Source organism: Panthera leo, chromosome E2, assembly GCF_018350215.1.
Source record: "Panthera leo isolate Ple1 chromosome E2, P.leo_Ple1_pat1.1, whole genome shotgun sequence".
In the NCBI taxonomy this organism is placed as follows: domain Eukaryota; kingdom Metazoa; phylum Chordata; class Mammalia; order Carnivora; family Felidae; genus Panthera; species Panthera leo.
In genome coordinates, this window is record NC_056693.1 from 8,959,438 (window position 1) to 8,977,622 (window position 18,185).

Here is an 18,185-nt window from a genome sequence, read left to right on the forward strand (position 1 = left end):
TCTCTCTGTCTGTTTGGGGTTGTGACACTGGGGTCTCTTAGGGGCAGAGCTGGAGTCGTGGACTCCAGCGTCCCGAGGAGTGAAGAGAGCAGGGGCCTCGAACCTGTTGGTCTAGAAAAGGAGGCAGCTCCAGCCTGGATTTCTGGGTCTGAGGTTGGAGGGGTCTGGGGCCAAACTTCCAGGCTTCTGCCCTTCCTGGCAACGCCCCCCCAGGGCCGGGCTTCCAGGATCCAACCCCTATTTATGGTCTGACTCCACGGCCTCACCCTGACTGTGGAGGTGGAAAGAGGCACCTAGCGAGTGACAGGGAGAGAAGGACAGAAGCAGAATGGCCACGGGAACGCGCTATGCCGGGAAGGTGGTGGTCGTGACAGGGGGCGGGCGCGGCATCGGAGCCGGGATTGTGAGAGCCTTCGGTGAGTAGGGGGTCTGACTGTGCGGGAATATTGGGATCTGGGAGAGGAGAGACCCTGGGAACGAGTGGGGGTGGGGACCTTCAGTACTGGAGTGGAGATTTGGATCCTGTAAAAACTCATTTTGCAACGCTAATGAAGGAGTAGGCAGTGTTAGCCTGGGGCCTGAGCTTTTGGCAGGTGTCCAAAACTGGTTAGTCCCCTTCTCCGGGTCTCAGTGACTGTAACTACAAAGTCGGTGGTTGGAGAATGTCGCTTGCAGGTTTGGGGTTTATTCTGGAACCCAGGGTTGGGGGCTCAGGAACCCCAGCAGGCACCTGGAGTGGCCAGGGAGAATATGGGTCAAGTCTTCTGCCCTTTGCTCTGGAGGATCGTCATGAGACTTTGGGGTCACGAGGGGGAACCGATGGGAAGATAGGATAGGCCCCCCACTCCAAGTGGCCACCAGAGGGCAGCAGAGGCCTTTGCCAAGGTCTGTGCTGGAGTAACCTGTTCTATTCTCAGTGCAAAGCGGGGCTCAAGTGGTCATCTGTGACAAAGATGGTGAGTGAGCTTTCCTCAGTCCTCACCTCCTCCCTCAGACCCAGGAGTCCTGACCTCCAGCCCCTCCTCCCTCAGACCCAGGAGTCCTGGCCCCCAGCCCCCTCCTCCCTCAGACCCAGGAGTCCTCACCCCCCAGCCCCTCCTCCCTCAGACCTAGAAGTCCTCACCCCCCAGCCCCTCCTCCCTCAGACCCAAGAGTCCTCACCCCCCAGCCTCTCCTCCCTCAGACCCAGGAGTCCTCACCCCCCAGCCCCTCCTCCCTCAGACCCAGGAGTCCTGACCCCCAGCCCCTCCTCCCTCAGACCTAGGAGTCCTGACCCCCAGCCCCCTCCTCCCTCAGACCTAGGAGTCCTGACCCCCAGCCCCCTCCTCCCTCAGACCCAGGAGTCCTGGCCCCAGCCCCCTCCTCCCTCAGACCCAGGAGTCCTGACCCCCAGCCCCTCCTCCCTCAGACCTAGGAGTCCTGACCCCCAGCCCCTCCTCCCTCAGACCCAGGAGTCCTGACCCCCAGCCCCTCCTCCCTCAGACCCAGGAGTCCTGACCCCCAGCCCCTCCTCCCTCAGACCCAGGAGTCCTGACCCCCAGCCCCTCCTCCCTCAGACCCAGGAGTCCTGACCCCCAGCCCCTCCTCCCTCAGACCCAGGAGTCCTGACCCCCAGCCCCTCCTCCCTCAGACCCAGGAGTCCTGACCCCCAGCCCCTCCTCCCTCAGACCCAGGAGTCCTGACCCCCAGCCCCTCCTCCCTCAGACCTAGGAGTCCTGACCCCCAGCCCCCTCCTCCCTCAGACCTAGGAGTCCTGACCCCAGCCCCCTCCTCCCTCAGACCCAGGAGTCCTCACCCCCCAGCCCCTCCTCCCTCAGACCCAGGAGTCCTCACCCCCCAGCCCCTCCTCCCTCAGACCTAGGAGTCCTGACCCCCAGCCCCTCCTCCCTCAGACCCAGGAGTCCTCACCCCCCAGCCCCTCCTCCCTCAGACCCAGGAGTCCTCACCCCCCAGCCCCTCCTCCCTCAGACCTAGAAGTCCTCACCCCCCAGCCCCTCCTCCCTCAGACCCAGGAGTCCTCACCCCCCAGCCCCTCCTCCCTCAGACCCAGGAGTCCTGGCCCCCAGCCCCCTCCTCCCTCAGACCTAGGAGTCCTGACCCCCAGCCCCCTCCTCCCTCAGACCCAGGAGTCCTCACCCCCCAGCCCCTCCTCCCTCAGACCCAGGGGTCCTGTCCCCAGCCCCTCCTCCCTCAGACCCAGGAGTCAGGACCCCCAGCCTTTCTCTCCCTGCAGAGTCTGGGGGCCGGGCCCTGGAGCAAGAGCTTGCTGGAACTCTCTTTCTTCGATGTGATGTGACTCAGGAGGAAGATATGAGGGTGAGCTGTTCTTGTCCCTGCCTGGTCACAAAGGTTTCGGCTCAGCCTCATATCAAGGCTTTCCCTGATTCTGCTGGCCATGTTCTGGGTCTCCTGGGAAGGTTCTCCTTTGTATCTTCCTTCTTCAAGGCTCTCGTCACACGAGTCACGTAGATCAGAACAAAAACATCCCTCCCAGTGGATCTCCAGCTGTAAGAGCTTTTCCCTTCTGCCTCTGGGGTTTTTAAGTTAACTTACTTATTTTGAGAGAGAGCGAGAGCACGGGCACGGGAGGGGCAGAGAGGGAAGGAGGGAGGATCCCAAGCAGGCTCTGCACTGACGTGGGGCTCGAACCCAAGAACGGAGAGATCGTGACCTGAGCCATGAGAGTCAGACGCTTAACCGCCTGAGCCACCCAGGAGCCCCTCTATCCCTTCCCTTTAGTCAGTGTCTCTCCAATGTCCCCACCGCCAACCCCCACCCCCGTCCCAACACCCCTCCCCCAGGTCTCTGGAGTCATGGAAGACAGTGTGAATATACCCAGCCCTCTGCTCTCTGGCATCCCTGGCTTCCTGTCCCCTCGGCTGTCATCCTTAGTGACTTGGGGGAGTCCCCCACTTCCTGTCCCCTCGGCTGTGACTCCAGCTTCCCCCTCCCCACCTTGCCTTTGGGAGTCCAGGCTTGTCAAGCCTGGGTGCCAGTGCTGCTCCCTCACAAGACGTCTTTGTCCTCAGGTCCTCATTTCTGAGACCATCCGCCGATTTGGCCGCCTGGATTGTGTGGTCAACAACGCTGGCTACCGTGAGTTGTGAGGCCCAAGGCCATTCTCCGCTGGTGTCAGCCCGCTCCCTGGCTTCCCGTCCCTTCCTCCCGTGCCTCAGTTTCCCTTTTGTCTTCCCCATCCCCTCTCCGTCCACGTGGATGGGGTGGTGTAGCTCTGGAATCCTCGACGCCTGGAGTTTTCATCCCGGCTCCGTTCTCTCCCTGCCGTGTGCCCCCAGCCCTGTGCCCTCACCTCTTCAAGCCTCAGTTCCTAGATTCCTAGAATGGGAATGCCGATAATGATCATCACCGTCGTAGCGCGGTTGGGAGTCAGGTAAACCACCCAGCCTCGTAATTACGAGAACCATCTGGGGCAAACAGCTTCCGTCTTGTAGCCTGACGTCATCGTCGGCCCTTCCCTCCGCTGATGACTGGAAAGACACACTCATGCGTGTCGTTTTTAGGTCTCAGTGTGGTGGCTTTGAAGGTAAAATGCCATCGGCTTAATAACTACCTTTCGTAAGGATCCCTCATGTTGGCAAACCAAGGCTCAGCGAGGTGAACTGATGACACTGAGGGCACACAGCAAGGCCATGATAAGAGAGACACCTCCCCCCCTGGCCCCTTCCTCCCCCTCCCTCCCCCCCATGCCTTGCCTGGCTGAGCAACTTTAAGCAAGTGGCTTACCCTCTCTGGGCCACATTTTCCGCCCTATATTGTAAGGATCAAGATGTCAGATAACCAGTTCATCCTCTCTCTCTGTGCCCTTTGTGCAGTCAAGAGAAACTTACCGAGTGCCTCCTATGTCCCAGGTTCTCTCCTAGGGACTGGGGAGTTAGCAGTGAACAAAAGAGACAAAACATTCTAGCCCTCGTGGGGTTTACATTCTAAAGTAAGAAAACAGACCGGAAAAGACACGGTGAATCCTCCTTGTTTGTGGACTTTGTGTCTGTGAAGTCACCAAGCCGCAAGAACAGCTTCTGTGCCACCCCAGGAACCACTGAACCTTCTAGGTGTTCGTGGACATGGCAAAAACTCAAATTGCCTGTGGTGCGTGTACCCAGTTGAAGCCAAACAAGGAAGACCTGTGCCCTCTGGTTTCCCATCTCAAACAGAGAGATGCCCAGGGGACAGACACGGGTGCAGTGCACAGAGCTGGCTGGCTTAGAACCCCAGTTTTGGCACCAATGTGCCAGGCAGCTTCGGGTCAATCGCTTAGTGCCTCCCTAATGTTTATTTACTTTTGAGAGAGAGACAGAGACAGAGTGTGAGCAGGCGGGCAGGCGAGGGACAGAGGGAGGGAGACATGGAATCCAAAACAGGCTCCAGGCTCCAAGCTGTCAACACAGAGCCTGATGCGGGGCTCGAACTCAGGAGCTGTGAGATCGTGACCTGAGCCGAGGTCAGCCACTCAACGGACTGAGCCACCCAGGCACCCCTGGGGTCTGTTTTCTAAGAGCGCGAATCCCATTCATGAGGGGGTCCATCCTCAAGGCTTAAAATCACCTCCCCTAGACTTCACCTCCAAATGCCACCACACCGTAGGTTAGGATTTCAACACACGAATTTGGGGCGGGGGATACATTTAGTCCATAACCTTTACATAGTATTATATAGCACGTGACTATTTCCCTTAAGAGCAACGGATCGGTATTCGCTGATTCAGTATTCGCTGGAATTTTATAGACCGCGACTGCCTCCCGTAATGAGAACCCACTGTCTATACTAGCACGGTTAGTGGTGATACAGGCTATGAAGAAATTGGGGCGCCTGGACAGCTCAGTAGGCAGAGCACGTGATCTCTGGGTCGTGAGTTCAAGCCCCATGTTCGGAGTAGAGCTTACTTTAAAAACAAAACAAAGCAAAGCAAAAAAAAAACAAAACAACAAAAAAAACCGATTGAGGGCCTAGAGAATGGCAGGGGCTGTGTTAAACAGGATCCCGTGTGGATTCTCTGAAGATGTTTGAGCAGATCCCTGAAGGAAGCAAAGCCACAAGCCCTAGGCCCCTGGGGAAGACAACCCAAGAGTCCTTCAACTTTCCACCCGCCATATTGAGTTTTCTACCTGCCATCCTGGGTTTTCTTCCCCTCTGTGCCTTTATCCCCCTGTCTCCTAAAGCCTTTGGAGCATTCAGGGTGCATTCCTCCCACTGCCTGTCTTGCCCCCCTGTTCCCACTCCCCTATCTCTCTGACTCCTTGTCTTCTGAACATTGATTTTTCTGTCCCTCTAACCACTACCCCTCCCCCCACCAATTCCTCATTTAACAAATACATTTTGGTGCAAAGCGTCGGGCACAAATACTGACTCAGGACACATTTTAGTTTAAGATTTCATTTATTTTGAAAAAAAAAAAAAAAAGATTTTATTTATTTTGAAAGTGAGAACCAGCGGGGGAGGGGAAGAGAGAGAGAGAGAGAGAGAGAGAGAGAGAGAGAGAGAGAATCTCAAGCGGGCTCCGTGCTGGCAGCACAGAGCCCAACAAGGGGCTTGGACTCATGAACCATGGGATCATGACCTGAGCCGAAATCAAGAGTTGGTCGCTTAACCAACTGAGCCACCCAGGCGCCCCCAAACTCGTGAAATTTCTAAGCCCAAGAGCTACATGTTATCCTTATTCTGTAGATGAAGAGACCGAGGCACAGAGAGGCAAAGGGACTGGCCCAAAGTCACACAGCCAGGAAGTGGCAGGGCTCATATTGGAGCCTGCGTCTGCTGGCCTGAGACTGCTTTTTGCTGAATTGTTATGCAACCTTCGTTCCTTTTCAAGATCCCTGACCCTCTTGTCTGCCACGCTGCCACCCTGTGACCCCTCCCTCCCATACCCCTATTTCCCTTCCCTGGTTTCTGTGTCACTCCCTCATTCTCTCTGTCTCTCTGTCTCCCACCCCCACCCTTAGACCCGCCTCCACAGTGGCCCGAGGAGACCTCTGCCCAGGGCTTCCGGCAGCTGCTAGAGGTGAACCTGCTGGGGATGTACACCCTGACCAAGGTGAGGGCTGCAGGCCCGGGTGGCCTCCTGACGATGAGATTGTCAGACCCACTTTCCCTCAGAGCAGAACGTTTCCTCTGCCTCGGTTTGATCTGACTCCAAAAGGACTCCGTTCTTTGTAGAAAATAGGTGGGTGCAGACCCCTGTTAGAACTGACCGCGTGGCTACGCAGCCCGGTGTCCTTGAGGACCTTCCAGAACCTTCCTTTTACATTTTCATTTTTATTTATTTATTTTTAATTTATTTATTTTGAGAGCGAGAGAAAGAGAGCAAGTAGGGGAGGGACAGAGAGAGAGGGAGGGAGAGAATCCGAAGCAGGCTCCGTCTGCACTGTCGGCACAGAGCCCGACGCGGGGCCCGAACTCACGAACCGTGAGATCGTGACCTGAGCCGAAACCAAGAGTCGGACGTTTGACTGACTGAGCCAGCCAGGCGCCCCAAGGACCTTCCAGAACCTTCCAAAGTGCTGTGCGGATAGCCTTGAGGGATGTTAGGAACATGGGGGAAGGGGTTGAGATGGGGAGTCTGTTATAGGCTGTTAGAGCTCTGTCACCCTATGGAGACCAGTGGGTCACAAAGAGCTTTTCTGTGTACCATCCTGCCTTCTGAACCTTCCCATAGTGGCCTCCTGCTTTCCATCTCAGTTCAAACCCCACCTCTTCAGAACCTCCTGTCCTTCCCGGCCACCCTGACTTACATGGCACCCACGTGTACGTATTCATCCTGTGCAACAGCTTATTTTTTTAAGTTTACTTATTTATTTTGAGGAAGAGAGAAAGCACGAGCGGGGGAGGGGCAGAGAGAGAGAGAGAGAGAGAGAGAGATTGAGAGAGAGACAGAATCCCAAGCAGGCTGCTTGCCCAGCACAGAGCCCAAGGCGAGGCTCGGATCTCCCAAACCGTGAGATCATGACCTGAGCTGAAATCAAGGGTCAGACTCTTTTCTGAATGACTGAGCCACCCAGGTGTCCCCGCCCCCTGCCCCGCCCCGCCCTGTAACCCTTTTTGGTTCATTCAATGAACATTTATTTAGCACCAATAGGTGTATTAACAGCTGTGCATGCAGCAGGGGACAAACATCCCTGCGCCTGGGGAGCTGACCCTGTAGGGGGGAGACAGGCGGTAAGCGGGTAAATAGAATATAATGTCAGGGAGGGATACGCGCTGTGCAAGAGAGATGATGGGCAAGTGTAAACGCTGTTTTATATAACTTTGTATTATGCCGCTTTGCAACCATGCACAAAAGCAGAGAGATTGTGCACCGAATTCCACGTCCCCGTCACCCAGCACCAGTCATCACCATTCTGTCGTTCTTGTGGACCCCTCACTTTTTTTCCCCTCTTTTGGTTATTTATTTATTTGTTTATTTGTATGTATGTTTGTTTGTTTATTGCCGGAGTATTTTAAAGCCAATCTCAGACATGTTTCACCTGTAAGTAATTTCGTCTGTATCTTTACCAGATGAGGTTTCGTTGTTGTTGTTGCTGGTCTTGGGTTTGCTTTTTTTTTTAATGTTAAAAAAATTTTTTTAACGTTTATTTATTATTGAGAGACAGAGAGAGACAGAACATGAGCGTGGGAGGGGCAGAGAGAGGGGGAGACACAGAATCCGAAGCAGGTTCCAGGCTGTCGGCACAGAGCCCGCCGCGGGGCTCGAACTCACAAGCCGTGAGATCATGAGCTGAGCCGACGTCAGACGCTTAACCGACTGAGCCATACAGGCGCCCCTTGTTTTGTTTTGTTTTGTTTTTTCGGGTATGTGTGTACTCTTTTAGACAGGGTGGGGTGGTCAGAAGACTTCTTTGAGAAGTGACATTTAAGCCAGACTTCAAGAATGGGTGTGGGGCAGAGCAATCCAGCAGAGGAAAAGCCAGTGCAAAGGCCCTGGGGTGGCACTGATCAGGGTATAGGAAGAGCAGTGTGGAGGCCAGTGTGACTGAAACAGGGTGAGCAAGGGGGAGAGGGCCGGAGGTGAGGGCAGAAGGGGGGCAAAAGGGCCTAGATCATATCGAACCTTGTCAGGCTGGGTGAGGACTTGACTTTGACACTTGAGCCTGAAGGCAACGAAGTGAGCTCCGTAAGCGGAACTGGCGCCCTCTGGTGGCCGCATGAGGAACAGGCAGGGGCGAGGGCGGAGGCCTTGGGCCCAGCCAAGGGGTTGACCGGATGGTCCAGGCCGGTGATTCGAATCCCACCAGGCTTGTGGCCGTGGATTTGGTGAGAACCGGTCTGCTTCTGGCTCCCTTTCGAAGCTAGAATGTCAGGATTTCCTCTCAGACCAGATGTGCGGGTGGGCTTGAGACCGAAAGGCGTGGGGTTTGGGTTTTTTTCCCCCACCCCTACCCCCACCAACTGGTAGGACTGAGCTGTCATCCACTGTGACCCGGAAGCCTGGGGAGGAGCGGGGGTGGGTGGGGGACCTTTTGCGTGGGGCGGGGGGGGGGGGGGGGGGCGCCCACCCGATGTCTGAGTGGGATTCTCGGGCCTGGGGTGAGAGTGGAGGCCTGGAGGCTGGAGTTGGTCGGAAAAGCCAGTGTAGACAGAGAGGGGAGGAGGCCCCGGAGTGGGCCAGGGGTCACGGGTGTGGGGAAACTCGGGCGCCGACCTCCAGGCCTCACCTGAGATCCAGGCGAAGTGGTTCCGGGCTGCTGGGTGTCCTTGCTTCACCCGTGAACCCTCGTTCCTGTGCCTAACTTCTGTTTGCCACTGAGATTGCCACCCCCATACAATTAGACACACATAAACATCAGGCCGTAAAGGGCATATTGTATATACACTGAAACCTTGGGTTGCAAGTGACTCGTCCCGCGAGCGTTCCGCAAGACGAGCCAACCTTCATTGATTCGTTTGTTTGGAAGACGAGCAAACCGTTTCCAATAAATTTTAACTTGATAAACGAGCGACGTCTTGCATTGCGGGGTCGCACGTGACGCGGAGCACGATCACGTGACGACGGCTGAGCCGCTGGTGCTCGAAACCCCCCGTTTGGTATTCAGGTGCCGTGGACCACAAGCCTGTTTCTGGAACGAACTAGGCCCGCGGCCCAAGGTTTTACCGTATATAGTATCTCAGTATATAGTATCCATTTCCCAGCGTTTCCAGAGAGAGAGGTCTCCCCCAAACGGCCAGATTTCCGGTTGCTCTTGAAAGGGTGGCACACGGGACCCCCAGGGGGCAGAGGGACAGTGTGCGACACGGGGCACGGCTCTCCGTGGTACCCCAGTCCCCACCTCTCCCTACTGAGCGCCCTGACTCTGTTACCCGTGAGCGGCTGGTACGGAATCCTCTTGGGGGAGTCAGCGGCCCAGATCCGAGGCCCGCCTGCCGAAGCTCCCCGACACTTCCTCCCTGCAGCGTGGCCAGCCTCTCGATCTCTCTGCGCCCCAGGTTTCTCACCTGCAAAATGAGGCTCATCGTGGTACACGATTCGCGGGCCTGTTCTGCGAACCAAGCGAGAGTAAATTGCATAACCCCCGGAGCCCCTAGAACATGCCTGGCACCGAGTTTACCGCCTGCACATTTTTATTGCTTATCGCGAACATCACCCCGTTCTGTTTCCCATGGCCAAAGTATCTAACTCAGGTTGAGGTCACCGAGATACATGTTGGGCAAATGAAGCCTGGCAGAAGGGAAAAGGTGAGGGTTGAGCTAAGCCCTGAGTGGGAGGGAAGGAAGCGGAGAAGTAGGGCACAGGGTGTTTTATTCACAAAGGAAAGTGTGTGCAAAGGCCCTGGGGCAGAAACCACTGGGACGTGTTTCAAGAACGAAAGACAGTCCTCTCCGTCTCCACTGCCAGCTTAGCAATTAGACGCATTTTATTAAACTGTTCTATCCATTGCCCCTGCCATCCCCTACCCAGACATCATATGATTTCATCAGTGGGAACTTCATAAACTCTACCAACGGATTAGAATGTTTACTGATTTTTGTTGACGTAATTTAAGACTTACAAAATATTGTCAGTACACCCAGACTCCCCATTGTCAATATTTTATCCTGTTTGCTTTATTTTCCTACCTCTTCTTGAGGGTAAATCGCAAGCATGATGTCCATTTACCCCTCAGTATTTTGGGGTGTATTTCCTAAAAACAAGAACGTTCTCCAGGCGCCTGGGCGGCTCAGTCGGTCGAGCATCCGACTCTTGATTTCGGCTCAGGTCATGAGCCCAGGGTCGTGGGGTCGAGCCTTGCGTTGGGCTCTGTGCTGAGCTCGGATCCTGCTTAAGATTCTCTGTCTTTCTCTCTCCCTCCCTCTACCCGCTCACTGTCTCTCTCTCTCCAAAATTAAAAAAAAAAAAAAATAGAGTAGTCTAGGGGCTCCCGGGTGGCTCAGCTGGTTAAGCATCTGACTTCCGCTCATTCATCTATTTATTCACCAAATCCTGAGCATTCGCTAGGTGTCGGGCAGCGTTGTGGGTGCTGGGTGATGGTGGTCTTTGCCCTTGTGGAGTTTCCAGTCCCGGGTAGTCCGGTGTCGGTGCCTAAATGCAGAGATGAGTTTCTATGGGTGAGCGTTTCGTGCTAGGAAGGGGACACGTCTGGGTTCTGGGAGGTGTGTGACAGGGATCCTGGCTCCTTCTGGGTCAGGGTGGGCTTCCCGGAGGAAGTGAAAGACGAGCAGCGTTAAATGGGGGGTGGGGGGGGGTGGCCCTCCAGGTTGGGAGCAGCGGGGAGGAGACCCAGACCTGCAAGAGCCCGGGGGGGTCTTTGATGTGGCTGCACGTGGGGTGTAAGTGTTCCTGGCAGAGGGACCGGCCTGTGCAGAGGCCGGGCAGGGAGAGAGCCTGGTGCCGGGGAGGGGCTGAGTGGAGGAAGGGGTTGTCGGGGAGCAGATCACAGGGGGCCTGAGGGCCATGCTGAGATGTCTGGTCTTTATCTCAGGATCAGTAGGGAGCCATGGGAGGTATTTGAGCAAGAAAGTGACGTGATGCCGTTAATACTGACAGATCGTTCAGGTTCAGAGATCACTCTGGGGGCACCTGGCTGGCTCAGTCGGTAGAGCTTCCAACTTGACCCCAGGGTCGTCAGTTCGAGTCCCACATTGGGTGTTGAGATTACTTTTACTATTTTAGTTTTTATTTTTATTATCTTTTTAAGTTTATGTACTTATTTGGAGAGAAACCAGAACCACCAGGGAAGGGTCAGAGAGAGAGGGTGACAGAGAATCTGAAACAGGCTCTGTGCTCAGAGCACAGAGCCTGGTGCAGGGTTCGAACTCACAGACCGTGGGATCATGACCTGAGCCGAAGTCAGATGCTTAACTGACTGAGCCACCCAGGCACCCGTAAAAATTGTTTTTTAAAGATCGCTCTGGCTCTTGCATGCAGATCAAGTCAGAAAACAAAGTGTGGCGGGTAGGAAAACAGGAATTAGGAGACAGTGGCAGGATACCTGGGTGGCTCAGTCGGTTATGCGTCCAACTTTGGCTCGGGTCATGATCTCCCAGTTCATGTGTTTGAGCTTAGGCTCTGTGCTGACAGCTCAGAGCCTGGAGCCTGCTTCGGATTCTGCCTCTGTCTCTCTGTGCCCCTCCCTTGCTTGTACTCTGTCTCTCTCTCTCTCTCTCTCTCAAAAATAAATAAAATTTATTTAAATTTTATTTAAAATTTATTTAAATTTTATTTAAAATTTATTTTAAATTTAATATATATATAATATATATATTTTATATATAATATATATATTTATATATAAATATAAAGTAAAATTTAAAATTTAAATTTTATTTAACATTTTAAAAAATTAAGAAAAAAAAAAGGAGACAGCAACATTTGTGCAAGTAGAAAGAGGTGGCCTTCAAGGCCCCTGACATGGTCTGGCCCCTCTTCCCCCTCCGACCTCACCTCTGGCCACAGTGGCCTTGTCGAGCCTAACAGGCAGGTCTGTCCTGCCTCGGGGCATTTGCATATGCTGTTCCTTCTGCCTGGCCCAGACTTCTCCAAGACCTCCCCACAGCTCCTGCCTGAACACCCTTTTTGCAACCGCACCCAGCCCAATAGTCTCATTCTCCTCATCTTGCTTTACTTGTTGTTCCTTATCCCTGACCACATTCTAGCTCATTCCATTAGGCATTTTTATGTCTTTACTGTTACCTCCCCCCAGAATTTGGGCTCCACGAGGGCAGAAATCTCGCCCCATCGTGTTTCCTGTGGTATCCCCGGCACCTACCACAGGACCTGGCACATACTAGGGGCCCAGTGAATGTTTGCTGAGCGAATGAATGAGGTGGAGAGAATCTTCCGGATTAAAGAGGTCCTTAGAAAGCGCAATGGCCAGGCTTAGTGACGGATCGGATAAGGAACTTTGGGAGAGGGAGGGAGGAGGCTCTGGAAGGCCCTTAGTTCTCTGGTTTGAGAAGCTGGGTAGGAGGGGACCCCATGTCCGAGGCTGGAAATGAGGGAGAGAGGCAGATTCTTGGCGACGATGGAGGGGGTTTTGCACTGGAGACAGACAGACGGAGATGCCCCAAGGGGGCAGGTCAGGAGCTCCAGAAGGCAGTTCCGATGTAAACAGGAAGCCAGCAAAGCGGGGGCTCCCCTGGCAGAGCTCGGAGAGCAGACCCAGGAACCCCAACATTTAGGGGAAATGGGAGTCAGGCCAGAGCGTGGCTGCACAGCCAGGCTCTCCTGGGCAGGTGTCCAAAGGGAGGCCAATAAGGTTCCAGCTGGTCCTTGATATGGCTACACTGATGCGTGCTAGGTGACCTTGGTTGGGAGCGGGGTGGGGGTGGGGGATATGGGCCAAGGAATGTGTGGGAGGGCTGAGCGGGGGTCACAGGGAATGTGCCACAAATATTTGTTGAGCGTTAGCTGTGTGCCCAGTGCCACAGCCCTCAGGGACCTCACATTTGCCAGGTAGGGGTGGGGCGGAAGTTCAATACCTGGGTGGAGAGTGATAAGGTTTACAAAAGAAATGGGAAAGAAAGAAAGAAAGAAAGAAAGAAAGAAAGAAAGAAAGAAAGAAAGAAAGAAAGAAAGAAAGAAAGAGGCAGGGGCGCCTGGGTGGGTCAGTCTCTTGTTTGGTTGGTTGGTTGGCTGGTTAAGGCGTTGACTCTTGATTTAGCCTCAAGTCATGATCTCAGGGTTCAGGAGTTCAAGCCCTGTGTCCTACTGTTCGCTGACAGTGTGAAGCCTGCTTGGGATTCTCTCTCTTCTCTCTCTCTCTCTCTCTCTCTCTCCCTCTCTGTCGGCCCCTCCCCTGCTTGCACCCTCTCTGTCTCTGGCTGAAAATAAATAAACTGTAGAAAAAAAATTGGAAACAAAAAATAGGCAGGGACGGGGCCTGGGGTAGGGGTTTGGCAAGCCTCAGGGCTGAGGGAGGGAAGGTTCTGAGGCTGATGAGAGAGCGGGGAGAAGGAAAGGATAGAAGTGTGGGTGGTGCCTGAGAAATTGGGAGGATCAGGATTCCCCCCCCACCCTGCCCCTGCCCAGGGCCCACATACTCCTGGCACTTATGCTCATATTATCTCCAAGTTATTTTCCTTTTGTTTCTCTCTCTCTTTTTTTTAATGTGTATTTTATTTCTGAGAGAGAGAACATGAGGAGGGGAGGGGCAGAGAGGGCGGGGGACAGAAGATCCAAAGAAGTCTCTGCAGCCACAGCAGTGAGCCCGACGCGGGGCTCGAACTCACAAACCGCGAGATCACGACTTGAGCCGAAGTCGGGCGCTCACAACCGACTGAGCCCCCCGGGTGCCCCTTCTCTTAAAGTTCTTACCCCTCAGAAATTCTTTTTCTTGGTTACGGGTTTTGGTCCCTGACTGCTCACTGCTGGGCCACAAGTGCTGGCCCTGACATCATCACAGTGACAGTCCCCTCTGTCCCCTGGTCAGTCTCCTCACCTGGAAAAAAGGAGCTATGGATAGTCCCTCCTTCTAGGGTTGTCCTGAGGATTAAATGAGTCAATATGCGTGAAGAGCTGACAACAGGGCGGGGCACGTAATAGAGCCTCAATAAATTCATTCATTTCATGCAAAAGATATTTGTTGAGCAACTATTATGTGACAGACACCTTAGCACTTCAGTTCTGAGCACACTGGAATGGCTGGTCACCCTAGGGGTGAGTCCCCTGGTTATCTCAGGAAAAGTATTCCAGGCAGAGGGAACAGCAAATGCAAAGGCCCTGAGGTTGGAAGGCTCAGGGTGTGTTTGAAGCTACAGTCCTCAGAATAGGTGGAGGCTGTTTTTGAGGGAGTGGAGAAGGTTTAAAAGGGCTGGTCGGGTGGGGCATCTGGGGGGCTCAGTCGGTTGAAGGCCGACTCTTGGTTTCAGCTCGGGTCATGATCTCACAGTTCATGAGATCGAGCCCTGCATCGGGCTCTGTGCTGACAGTGTGGGATCTGCTTGGAATTCTTTCTCCCTCCCCATCTCTCTCTTTCTGTCCCTCCCACTCACCCACTCTCTCGCTCTCAAAGTACTCATTTTTAAAAATTTTTTTTAAAGGTTATTTATTTTTAGGGGCGCCTGGGTGGCTCAGTCGGTTGAGCGTCCGGCTTCGGCTCAGGTCATGATCTCACGGTTTGTGAGTTCGAGCCCCGCGTCGGGCTCCGTGCTGACAGCTCAGAGCCTGGAGTCTGCTTCGGATTCTGTGTCTCCCTCTGTCTCTACTTCTCCCCCGCTCGTGCTCTCTCTCTCTCTCTCTCAAAAATAAATAAGCATTAAAAAAAATAAAGTTTATTTATTTTTGAGACAGAGACAGAGCATGAGCGGGGGAGGGGCAGAGAACGAGGGAGACACAGACTCCAAAGCAGGCTCCAGGCTGTGAGCCGTCAGCACGGAGCCCGACGCAGGGCTTGAACTCACAAACCATGAGATCATGACCTGAGGTGAAGTCGGTGGTTCAAGAGACTGAGTCACCCAGGCGCCCCTTTAATATTACGTAGCAGGAACAGGTCTTGCCTCCGGCCAGCTCAGCCATCAAAGGAAAGAGAGGGGAAGGATAGAATTTGAGTTTATTCAAGGTCATGTGTAGTCCAAGAGCTGAGAGACAGAGAGGGAGGGAGGAGAGGGAGAGAGAATTAGTTTAGGGGCCTCCAAGGAGGTAGGGAGCTTCATGAAGTGGGGTGCATGTCACGAACCCCCCCCCCCCATCACATTCGGACCATAGGGCTTCCCCTCATGGATAAAAGAGTCTCCTCTCATTTTTGCAAAATATGCGGCCATCTTGCATTTTCCTGTCTCGACCTGGACAGGAGTCTGAGTAACATACAAAGACCCAGAGTGGGGAGACAGAGACCTAGAGAAAGGGGGACAGGGATGGGAAGGAGGACAAAGACACAAAGGATGGGGGAGAGGGAGAGGGGTAGTAGAGGTGAGGCAGAGAAAAATGCCTTCCAGGCATGGAGAGACTCCTTAAGCACTGAGACCCTGGGGCAAACCAGTGAAGGTGCTCTCTGGGGTTCTGGAATGCTTTCCCTACAAGGCACAGAGACCCAAGCAGTGAACATACCAGAGATGGCCATTGTCCCAGACATCAGGGTGTGTTTCAGTGTGGCTGGGGGCAGCTCTAGGGGCTCAGGTGACTTACTTGGCCTTCTGTCTCCCCAGCTTGCCCTCCCCCACCTGCGGAAGAGCCAGGGGAACATCATCAACATCTCCAGTCTGGTCGGGGCCATTGGCCAGGTCCAGGCAGTTCCCTATGTGGCCACCAAGGTACCCTGCCCCTTCCTTCACTCCCCACCAGGGCCTCCAAGGACTTCAGCCCTGAGGCATGACAACCTACAGCCAGTGCCTCCCAAGAAACAGAGCCTGGGGCATCCCATAGAAGCCCTCAGGGAAGGCATGACTACCCCATTCTAAGGCCCCAGCTTGACACCCCCTGGTTGGAGGAGAGAACAGGAGGAACCTCAACTTCCCTGGACTGAACTCTCCCCCACATCACCTTCCGCAGGGGGCGGTAACAGCCATGACCAAAGCCTTGGCCCTGGATGAGAGTCAATATGGCGTCCGGGTCAACTGGTGAGCAGCTCCAATGGGCGGAGAAGGCAGGAAGTGAGCCCACGAGGCCGTGTTTGTGGCACACTTCCCTGATCCCCTCTTCTCCCTCCCCACAGTATCTCCCCAGGAAACATCTGGACCCCACTGTGGGAGGAGCTGGCCGCCGCCACGCCTGACCCCACAGCCACAATCCGAGAAGGCATACTGGCCCAGGTAGGAGTGGGGGGCCAGAGCCATGTGGTATGGGAGGCTTCGGGTGTAGCAGTCAGGCGGGGGCTTCCCTTGATCTCCTTTTTCCCTTGTCTCTCCCCAGCCCCTGGGTCGCATGGGCCAGCCAGCTGACGTGGGAGCGGCAGCCGTGTTCCTGGCCTCCGAAGCCAACTTCTGCACTGGGACTGAGCTGTTTGTGACCGGGGGTGCCGAGCTGGGGTACAGGTGCAAGGCCATTCCCGGCACCCCCTTGGAGCCCCCCACCAACCCTTCCTGATTTCTCACGTTTCCACTTGGGCCTTCCTAACTAGGACTCCCAAATTTCAGCTTCAACCCGCCTGCTTCTTAGATGCACACCCCAACTCTAGACACTAAGTCCACTAACCAACGTGCCAAACCATCCCCCCTCCCCCCCCCCCCCCCCCCGCAGGTTCCCATAAAAGTAGTTTGCAGCCAGAAGGAAGAAGCCTTCATGTCATTGATCTTCTGCTCTTTTGAGTTTTGCCAGGACGGGAGCGCGTCCCGCCAACCCCCGCCCCCCGCCCCGCCCCTTGCAGCCCCACGGGTTCCCACGAGTGGTCTTGACCCAAGGGACTACGACTCCCGGCAGGCCTTGCAGCAGGAGCCCGTCCCGGAGGGCTCCTGAGAAAAGTATTGCCGGTCGGCTTCACCCCTGCTAATAAAAAGGCCCGCAGGGGAGAGTAAATTAAGCTCTATTAGGAGATAATAGAGGAGGCGAAACGAAAGGGCCTCCTCTTGGTTATTCTTGGTCCTTAGGGGAAAGGAATTTTGAGCTCGCCGGCTGAGGAATAGGAGGGTGGTGGGCTCCACAAGTTCTGAGGGAAGAGGCAGCTGGGGGTCAGACTCCTCTGAGTCAGAGGGAGGAGGGGCTGAGCCCGAACTCCTGGGTTTGGGGGAAGGGGAAACTTAGAGGGCGTGGACTCCCTAGCTGAGGAAGAGCGGGCCCTGGGTTCCTGCTGGGGCGCGGGGCGCGGTAGGGGGTTAGTCTCCCCGGCCAGGGGGTGGGGCTGCATGGCTGCTGCGGATTGGCCGCGGCGGGGGTGTGCGGCAGTCGCTGATTGGCCGAGGCGAGCCGGGCGCGGTCGCGGGCCCCGGGCCCCGGGCCCCGGGCCCCGGGCCAGGTGGTGGCCGAGGAGGACCGGGGCGGAGGGAAGCGAAACGGGACTCTGAGGAGGAGGAGGCTTGGGAATTTGCCGAGACCTGTGGCTCTTAGGGCCGGGGGACAGAATTTGGGGGCAAAATATCCCAGGATGGGATTACGGAGGCACAGCGGCCCAGGAATCGGAGTCTGAGGACACAGCGCGAACATTTCGGTGTCACAGTAACCCGGCTGCGGGAGTTGGGGGAAACTCTGACCACGGATGGTTTTGGGGCCACAGTGGCCGAGGAGTTCGGTATAGGGGGCACTGATGCAGGTTTGAATCGCTAGGGATTAGGTGGATCCTGGTGCGCTGTAATTAGCTAACTCTGGCCTTCGGGGTCCTGTGGGTGGGGAGACACTCATGAAGGGGCATAACCAGGGAACCCTGCCTGAGGGGCTGTTCTTAGAGGCTCGCTGATGCGGTGGGGGATTAAAATTTTCCGGGCCTCGCTGATGACAGGGACTGGAAGGAGGCATGATGAACCACGTGCGTTGTATCTCCTAAAAAGTTACAAAGAAGACACATTTTCCCGTGGAAAGAAAAAAAGTATATTCAAATACGGGTTGACTGTGGGGCGCCTGGGTAGCTCATTAGGTTGGGCGACCGACTTGGGCTCGGGTCATGATCTCGCGACTCACCAGTTCGAGCCCCGCATCGGGCTCTGTGCTGACAGCTCGGAGCCTGGAGCCTGCTTCGGATTCTCTCTGTCTCTCTGCTCCTCCCCTGCTCACGTTCTCTTTCTCTCAAAAATAAATAAACGTTAAAATTTTCTTGAAAAAAAAAATAGGGGTTGATTGCAACCCCCTCATTCATCCCTACCTGCTACCCTCT

General features: G+C 54.9%; 1 protein-coding gene across 1 annotated transcript; it reads left to right on the forward strand.

Moving 5' to 3' along the window:
* The first annotated feature begins 2 nt into the window (after positions 1–2).
* Positions 3–16,592, forward strand: HSD17B14 (hydroxysteroid 17-beta dehydrogenase 14). Its single transcript, XM_042919918.1, has 9 exons — positions 3–416; positions 918–956; positions 2,234–2,316; positions 3,030–3,096; positions 5,958–6,049; positions 15,592–15,696; positions 15,935–16,002; positions 16,098–16,194; positions 16,295–16,592. Exons 1-9 carry the CDS (start codon positions 329–331, stop codon positions 16,466–16,468), a joined length of 813 nt encoding a protein of 270 aa, XP_042775852.1. The 5' UTR covers positions 3–328; the 3' UTR covers positions 16,469–16,592.
* Positions 16,593–18,185: the final 1,593 nt, after the last annotated feature.

Excerpts from the sequence above, each read along its gene's own strand:
- HSD17B14 (XM_042919918.1), top strand. The coding sequence starts at position 329 with ATGGCCACGGGAACGCGCTATGCCGGGAAGGTGGTGGTCGTGACAGGG. Across the intron at positions 417-917 it reads CGGGATTGTGAGAGCCTTCG|TGCAAAGCGGGGCTCAAGTG; the intron begins GTGAGTAGGGGG and ends TTCTATTCTCAG. Across the intron at positions 3,097-5,957 it reads GGTCAACAACGCTGGCTACC|ACCCGCCTCCACAGTGGCCC; the intron begins GTGAGTTGTGAG and ends CCCCACCCTTAG.